At 38.8% G+C, this 9533-nt stretch overlaps 1 protein-coding gene across 1 annotated transcript in view; it reads left to right on the top strand.

Moving 5' to 3' along the window:
* The first annotated feature begins 4946 nt into the window (after nt 1-4946).
* LOC103470993 (F-BAR and double SH3 domains protein 1) overlaps nt 4947-9533 on the top strand; it is a 38159-nt gene continuing 33572 nt past the window's right edge. The window contains exon 1 of the mRNA XM_008419745.2: nt 4947-5101. Coding sequence (XP_008417967.1) covers nt 5081-5101 — 21 coding nt within the window. The 5' untranslated portion in view covers nt 4947-5080. The remainder of the gene's footprint in view (nt 5102-9533) is intronic.

Here is a 9533-nt window from a genome sequence, read left to right as displayed (position 1 = left end):
ATTTGGTTGTTGGTGAATACCTCGAAACACATTTGGCAGAAGGACTTCTGAATGCTCATAGTGCAGCATTCAGAATATCTTCAAGGACAAGAAAAATGGTTTCTAATCCAACCTGACCTCCAATGGAAATGGATCAAACAGTTCTGTGGATCCGTTTTGGGACTGAATTCAGTTATAATTTAGTCCCAAGCCTGATCCAGTGTGTCTGCCTGTGTGCTGCAGCAGTTGTAGCAACAGTAACAGTCACGTAGAGGGCCAGAGAAAAGAGCAAAAAATGATTCAACATTATTTTCTATTCCTTTTGGTATCTTTTCACCAGAAGAATGAAATATTGTTTCCCACCAAGTGCACATTATGCAGTAGAAAGCAAGAGCAATAAAAGCACATAGAGTTCCAGAAAAGCAACGAAATAGAAACATGGCATTTTTGTACTCAGTGACACTAATCCACATGTTTAAAAACATATTTAATACCAGCTTAGATACAATATGGCTTTTTCTGGAAAAGATATTGTGAAGGAGCTCTCTGCATTCCTAGAGATTGAATCATTTGAGGTGCCAAAGTTCAATCTGAGCTGATAAATCTGCCCTGTTGAGTATTTCTTGCTTTGGGTTGTCCTCTACGTCAGAGTGGATGATGGAGCCCTACCTGCCTGGGCACTCTGCCCACTCATGGCCGCAAAGCAGCAGGAAAAAATGTCTGCTTCTGACTTTCCCTTGTGCACAGGCTGCCATGTTTTCAGAGAGGTGAGGAAATGCCGCAACAGTCATAATCAGTCAGATTTGGCTGATATGTGGCTGACAGTGCAGCTCTCTTGCCATAGTGTCAGGGTCCTGTTGACTAAGGACGTCCTGCGTGGGAGCATTCTGAATGAAAGTGATCGAACCAAGGACAACATGGGTCGGGATTCCCCACAGGTTAGGAAATGACCTAACCTGTTTGTATTTAAGGCCCTCAACCTGTCACCTATCCATTGACAAAGCAGCAGCAGAACCTCCATGCCACAAGAGCGTCAGAACACCAGAACCTTGCATTAACTGGATCTTTATAGTGACTAAATCCAAGTCGATAACAGAAGTACGACAGGTTAAGTCATTAGTTTTAAGTTTATCATCTGGACATTGAGTGGAACTGAGTGTCTGCAAGCCATGGCCGGATCATCTACCACCACATGGACTCCGAGCGTCCTGCTGCTGCTGCTGCCTTTTTTCATCTCTTTTCATCAGACGTCGGCTAATCCTCTTTTCAGTACTAAGCACAGTTGCAAAGAGACAGCTTGTATGGACGTTGGTGTCGAGGAGTTTAAGACCAATTTGGAAGGACTGAAATTGCTGAAAGAGGTAAGGAAGGCACTGGGAACGCCATGCTTCAGATATCTGTGCTCTGCGTCATGAAGGCAGCAGGAACTGGGTACAAAGTTCTGCTTTGGGTTAAGAGATGCACTTCACAATCTGACTGACTGACAAGATGTAGCATTCTGGTCGTCACGTCACCCATTCAGAGAGCAGATGAGTCTATGTGTGTGTGGGTTCAGTGGTGCAGAGATAACTTTGCATGCAGTCAGTTAACTATCACTACGGCTTCTTTGCTGTCTTCAGTTCTTTTTTGGTTGTAACGCTTCTGGTCTGATGTATCTAATCCTGTTTTTCTTTGTCTTGACAGACCTGCTCTAGGAGCTACAACTTGGTAAGTACAACCGATACATTTATTTTATTTTTATTTTATTACTCCTGAACGTATCTGATGTTTGATTTTAAAAATACAAAGTGAAAGTTTATTATGATTGTCTTGGAGATAGCAGTTCTTCACTATGCTTGCTAGTTTTTCTTTGGGGCTAACCTTATTTAAGAATCCTTCTCTCTGTACTCTCCATTGCCATTAAGCTGATATATGGACACCAGTCTGACTTTGAAAAGAATCCATGATTTGAATAAAATTTTAAAAAAAAGCTTGAAATATTAAAAATAACTTTTCTATATTGAAATAACTTTTCAATATAGTGTTTATCTTGTTAACTCCTGACTGTAGGTCAACAGGGACTTTTAAAAAGTCACACATCTATTTTAATGCAGTGGGACTTTAAAATGATCCAATGTGTGCAGAAAACACAGCATAGAGAATTAGGAGAACTATTCCTGTTAAAAAAAACAACTTTACAAATAATGATGGATTTCTTATTTCCATTTTATTATGAAGAATTAAAAAGTGCTAGATTAGCAGTTTGCTCATGCAGCTGAGGCTGATGTGCAGGGCCTCAGCATCACCATGCCTTCACCACTTCCTCTTTCCTCTGCTGCTGTCACACATGAACCAGCTGAGGTGGTTAGATGAAGACCTGTGTTATGATTGCACAGTCAGCATTTGCACTGTCTGGGAGCGATTTAGTGGTTTCATGCAGTAATGATTAACATGTCTGCTTTATCCTTTTGCTTTTTCCTGCAGAATTCATCACTAAGCCGCCTCCCTACGGCAGAGAAGGTAAGTGTTCCATTTCATATTTTAACTTTTTACTCATATTAATTCAAAATTCTTCAAGGAGTTATACAAAGCTATTAATGAAAGTATGGTTGATTAAAACACAAGCATTTATACATGTAGTGGATTTTCCTCTAGAAGCGTTTACCACAGATTTACTGCTTTCACTTATTAGATGTTGTTGTACCTGAAACAGATAAAGGTGCAGATTAAGTAAAAAAAAAAAAGGTTAAACTTTAAATGGACCTTTTGTTAAAATCTCCACCCAGATGGAAAGCTTAAATTATTTGGAATGACCCAAATATTAAGTGACATCATGAAAGAGCTTTGAAGTGGTCTGGGATCGGCTGCATTTTGTCAAACAACTTGCCGGCTGTCAGATAACTGTGTGTGAGTTTATTTTATAGCGCCGTATTTCTTCCTCTATGCAGACATGTGCCTTTCCTGGTCATTTCAGCCATGGAGTCAGAAACCTGCTCAGCCTGGATTTAACAAGATGCAACTTACAGAAGGACAGTGTTGCTGTCAAACACCTCGAGCACTTGGAAGGCAAGCTGAACAGCACGAATAAATGCCCATATCTGGTAAGTAACTGACACATTCGCTGTCTCCAAATGGAGACTGAAGTTTTTATTTAGTGGTTGTTCTGCAAACATCTGGAAAGGCTCAAAACTAAAAATAACACACTTGCCAGGAAACCACTGGATTTCAACATGACATAGCAAACAGATAGGGAAGCAGTAGCTAAAATCTTATGAGTGGGAAGGAATCATGCAAGAAGAAAATGGAACAGGCTTCATCGCTTTAGGAAACATGCGACGCCTTGGAGTAGTTTTGTGATTTGTTTGGAAAAATGGCAGCATTGGGTCTTGACTGCTGTTTCTCCCTGCAGGTGGACCTGTACTGTAACAACACCAATTTGACATCTGCTTCCATCGCCTCACTAGAAGGTTTCCTTGAGAACCTGAATATCCTGCTGGGGAAGTATCAGGAGACATGCGACCTTTAAGGCAGATCAGAATCCAGTAATCCATCAGACTCTGAGTTTTTGGGATCACTGCTAAGGTCTGAAAACTGGACATATTTCTCAGAATGTTGAGGAAGACACTTCTGAAGATGTTATACCTCCTGGCTACTTTCCTAAAATTATCCTCTCTGTGCAAAAATCAATCTTTCATTGTCAAACTTATTGTTATTATTTTTTTTTTTTTACAATCATTCCAGTTTCTACCAGTTCTTTTTTATTATTTAAGGTCAGAAGAACCAATTTGGTCAAACAATTCTGACTAAAACAAAGAAGTAATCTGCCTAACAAAGTGATGAAGGAATATCTGTATTAGTTTGTGACTGTATTGTGAATGTTATCAGTACTTTCTTACAATTAACCAGGAGCTGTTGATTCCAAAAAGTACAGTTTATCAAACACTATGCGAGTATAAAACAGTACATTTGTAAAATGTAACATCATGAAGTTGATCATGGTATGTGCTATGTGATTTTAAAAGGTTTACTTATTTATTTTATTTATCATTAATTTATCAATATAGTGCAGATGCATATTGAGTTTTTATACTTTAGTTTTGTGTATTTATATATGTTAAGAAAATAGTTGAACTTATGTGATTTAAACATGTAACTGAATGTCAACATCATACTGATGTCTTATTGAGATAATATGTAAGAATCCCTTTCTAGTTTGGTCATATTGAACAGTCCCCTCGTTTCTTTACTTTTTAAGAAATTTCTTGTGTTATTTTGGTCCTTAAGTGTTATTTTATAGTGCATGAATAAAGTAATCTTTAACAATGTATCCTCTTTGTGAGTGTATATTTCTGCTTTACTGACTCATTGATTGGAACCATGTGTGTCACCAGGTGGAGGAAAAAAAGCTCTAAAATTTTCAGTCACACAGAACAAGGATGGAGTCAAAACTAAATCCTTAAGTTAGTTATTACATCCTCAGTTATTACAGCTAGAAATTAGTGATCAGGCCCAAAATCTGGGTGTGGTGATGGAGTCAAAACAACTCCCCCTCCCCCACAAACTGAGATGAGGTGGTTGTTAATGCTAATTCAGTATTTGGCCAACATGGACTGAATGGCTTTGTTCCTCTGCTGCCATTGCTAAAACTACAGACAGAAAATGGACATCATCGTTCACAACTTCTTCTGTTCTCTGAATGGCCAAGTCAAGTGGAGAAAGTCCAGACTCTGCTGGAAACGAGAATTTTTTGAGCGGAATTGTAAAGGAAGGGAAATCTGGTAATTCACTCAACAAATATTAAATATATTTTTTGTCAATACGGTACTTATTTTACAATAAAAATAATTGTTTGTTGGGCCAACAGTAATGGAATTTGGCAATAAAAATGAAGAAAAACCTTCAAGATGCCACATGCTTCAGCTGCGTCTACTGGTCTTTGGCGCCCTCTACAGGATTCTTTCCAGCAACACAGTGAGTAAGAAAGAGTGTGAGAGAGAGGAAAAGGGAGAGAGAAAAAAGAGTGAAGGGGTAACAGAAGTGTGGCTTAACCTACTGAGGAAGTCGCAGCTAAACCAAACAACGACAGTTCCACAGAGGCAGACGCTGGTGCATCGACCGCAGCATGCAGCCGCCACCCAGGAAGGTAAGAGAGTGTAAAGAAGGAGAGCTGAATTTACTCATTTTAAAACCTACTTTCACTTTTCTGCTTGCTTGACTTAGATCACATCTGAACAGTTCAGACTGAACTGTTAAGGCTATTGCTTGATTATGAAGCAAAACTGACATTCGGTTACTGTGTGTGGCAGTGAGATATTTGCAATATTTTAAATCTTTTTGCTCTTTGGGGGAAAAAAAAAATCAATGCTCTCTCAGCTTTTCTTGAAACACATTTCATTTGAAATATTGTTCAGTTAGCATCAAAACTTAGCAAAATTAGATGTCTGATGTCCAATATAAACTGGTCTAAGAATATCTTCATGAATTTACTCTGTTGATTATGTTCACATTAAAATGAGATAATATTGACCTTTTTCTGCTAAATTACTGCTTTCTCATGTCTGAAAATAATCATGTTAGTGAGGAAAGGGTGCAGTGCAGATTAAAACTGCAGGTTATTGTTCTGACTGCTAAATGAAAGGGAGCTACATGTTGGTATGTCTGACAAAAACGTTTGCATGAATCTGATATTGTATTGTGTCTTAAACACAAAATTAGAAGTAAAATCTGAATAACAAAGCGTTGGATAGACATTTCAAATCACACTTATGTCTTTACTATAAACATGGATGCTCAAAAATTTTATATGCACCAACATGGAACCCTTCTCTTTTGATTCAAGGTGATACCAGGGAAAATCTCTTTCTGCCCTACCATCACAAACATAAATAAATACATCTAGCTAAACACCAATGGAACTTCAACTGCTTTCTGTATATGTCAGGTTGATTTGGTGTGAAAACAATGCATAATATATTGAGCAGCTTCTGTTTATGGGGTGTTGTTTGCAAAGTTACACTGTCAAAAATGAACAGCAACAATTTGGTCTATTTAGCTTGTCAAAACAGAAATAAAGAAGGTTCATTTTTCAAAGTCATATTTTCACCATGTCATTCACTCATTTATAAGTGCCACTGTTTCAAGCTACGTATTTACTTAGCAAGCTAATAAAGCTCGCAAACTAAATATTTAGCACCAATCTAAATTCTTAGTTAGCAATCTAAATAATTAATTTCAAATTAAATACTTAATTAATTTCAAATTAAATACTAAATGTTTACTTTGGAAGCTAAATATTTAGTTTCCTTAGCAATTGTTTCTAGAAATCTGATTCCATCTCCCCCCTGCTGACAGTGTGGACATGCTAAGCTGCTATCAGCATGTTCTCTGTTTCCATATGACTCAGTAATTAAACCTGCTGCACCAAACTTYAATGCAATTCAAGTTAATCAGAAGGTTCCAGTTTTATAAACACTGCTCTTTTTCTATCAATGTCAAATTTAAGAGGCTCGTTTTCCTTCACTATCACACATTATAAACACAGGCCATAGTCTCTACATTTTTGGATGGTGGATTAGGCTGTGCTCTGTCAGCACTAGCATAGCATAATCGCTGTTCTTTGTGGCAGGCTGGTGATATGTGAAAACTCTTCTGCCATGAGGGGCAGGAAGGAAGGAAGATGTTTCAGCTAGCCTGCAGATGTTAGCTCTTCTCCATATCTACTCATACGTCACTGGAATTGTCATCGTAAACAGGATATTTAGCAATGGCAAAGCCGATGGTGCGATTCTGTTCTTTAAGTCATAGGAGCAGTCATAAGAGCCAGGCGAGAATATGAGGAGAAAGTTTACATCTCACTGTTTGTGGTTTCTACTGGTAATTGCATAATGGCATGAGAGAGCATGCCTCATTTACAATGTAATTAGGTAATTAGCACAAATTACATTTTAAATTAAAGTATGTCTGTCAGTTGATCAGTGATGGCTAAACGCATGGATGAGTTGTGCTGCAGGGAAAAAAAGACAAAGTTCAAACCAAAACTTGGTGGTGTCGACGGAATCAGTCCTTCTCTCCATAAAAGGTGAAAATACAGAACAATTCAACCTACATATCATACACCATGATATGGGGATTGTAATCAATATAACACTGCTCTTACTGTTCACCAGGATCACCATAAAAGCAGACTGTGTTACCAGGGCACATACTGCAACTCCATTCCAACAGTCCTTTACAGTCTGAGTGCAAAATGAAAGCTTTGTTTAGGATATATCAGAGACTTGGAGGAAAAAAAGAGTCAGTGGGTTTTGGTTAGGAAAAATCAACCAAAACCCACACAGCATGTTGGAATGACTCAAAGCCAGAGTCTCCTTTTCAGTCACAGAACGCCCAAACCAATGCACAACAAAAAATACCTGCTGACCACATTTAAGAAAAATAGCACCCCTAATAACATCAGGAGTTCTGTTTTTTAATGCTAGAAGGAAATTGCTCTTTGGTTGGTACCTCTGGATGGACTGGAGCACAGTTGATGCTGGCTCACCACATGCCATGCATTTGCCATGATGCTTCAGTGTGACTGAAGGTAGTGATGGGGGTTTGAATCCAGGCGTGTACCGAGTAAAAAAGGGTGTGTGTCCGATGAAGCCCCGCTTCGAGGCTTGTGTTGTCTTGCTAAAAACCACGTGACTGGCAACAAACGATTCCTCGCATTACCTGGAACACGTGACTGCTTCAGTTTGCGTGTCGGTTTTCAAAATAAAAGCGCGGTGAGAATAATATTTGTCCTCAGTAGCCAAAATAAAATTAACATTGACCAACATATTTGATGTGTATTGATGATGGCACTCATCAAAATGTAATGTTTGTTACTGCTTTTCTCAATTATAGATTATGCGTTTTTTTATGACTTTATTATTTTGTGATTTTATGATGTCAATCTCTTTGAACTGCATTGTTGCTGAAACGTCCCACACAAATAAACTTGATTGAGGCAAGAGGAAAAATTCTGACACCTGGGAATACTTTGAGATGATGCTCACAATAAAATTCTTCTTAGATAACAATAATTACGCCCCCCCCCCTCCCCGCCTCCCCCTCTCAATGTCTCACCTTCTGGAAAGTTCCACTATTATTTGTAGCCTGATTGGCAAAGATATATCAGTCTTGCACAGCAGAAACAGATTTAATGCTGTTGCAGAACTAAAATTCAACATGTAGCCAAATCTAAGGGATCAGAGCCAATTAGAAATCCAAGAAAAAGTGAATGCCCCAACAAGACACTAAAACATCAAATGTCTTTATTGTCAAATCAGTCTGGACATAAAAGAAACCCCAACACAACCACTAATGTTCAACATAAACCAGGATTAGATTGGCTACAAATCATTTTAATAATTAAAACATATGACAATTAAATATGGTTTCATTGATTATCCTGTTACTAAACGTGAGTTTGATGAAAACTTTGTGATAATATCGCATTTAGTAATTTTTGGAAGTATGATCCAACTGAGTGACAAGGTTGTTACAGTTTTGCCAGCAGATGTCACTAGTGAGTAATGAATGAAGCATCAAGTAATGAACCTTTTTGCAAAGTAAAGGGTTGGAAAGCTTCATTGTTTCATGAGGCTTCATTTGCCCATCACTAACTGAAAGAGCAATGCCTCCATTCTAAATTAGTAGAAGGACCTAAGAGACTATAGGTACACCCTTGTATCAATCAAATTTGACAGGTGGCGGTCAAGGTGGGTGGTCTGGAAGTGGGGGAGGGGCAATGTGGGTTGTCCGGAAGTGGGGGAGGGGCAACGTGGGTGGTCTGGAAATGGGGGATGGGCAATGTGGGTGGTCCGGAAATGGGGGATGGGCAATGTGGGTGGTCCGGAAGTGGGGGAGGGGCAACGTGGGTGGTCCGGAAATGGGGGATGGGCAATGTGGGTGGTCCGGAAATGGGGGATGGGCAATGTGGGTGGTTCGGAAATGGTCGATGGGGAACGTGGGTGGTCCGGAAACGGGGTCCAGATGTTCGAGGTTCTGACCCGTAGAAGAATGGGGGCGGCTTTGATGTCAGTGACTATTGCATAAATGCTCGCTAACTGCGGACTGTTTTTGTTTTTTTTTCTCTCCAAGAATCGGAAAGTTTCAAGATGTGCAGGATAAAATATGTGATCGGTGATCTGTTCTCCGCTCCAAACCAGGAATCATTAGCGCACTGTGTTAGTGAAGATTTATGAATGGGGAAGGGAATCGCAGCTTTGTTCAAAAAGAATTTTGGCCCTACATCAGAATTAAAAGAGCAGAGTGAGTCATTTGTTTGGTAAAAAAAAAAAAGAAAGTTATTGCATTTTGTTTAAATGTCTTTTCAACAGGTAAATCATATCCTGATTTTTTTTTTTAAACAAAAATGTATGTCTTAATAGAAAAGACTGTGCAGTCCTAACACATGATCAACGCTTCATATACTATCTGGTAAATATACCACGGTCAATTATACAGCATGGGACCAAATTGGGTTATTTTTTTTTCAATCTGGTAACTCTATCTTTCCTATTATGTATGTCAGATTACGAAAAAAAAAA

This window comes from Poecilia reticulata, linkage group LG10, assembly GCF_000633615.1.
Source record: "Poecilia reticulata strain Guanapo linkage group LG10, Guppy_female_1.0+MT, whole genome shotgun sequence".
Classification (NCBI taxonomy): Eukaryota; Metazoa; Chordata; class Actinopteri; order Cyprinodontiformes; family Poeciliidae; genus Poecilia; species Poecilia reticulata.
This window is presented reverse-complemented; position numbering and strand designations above follow the sequence as displayed.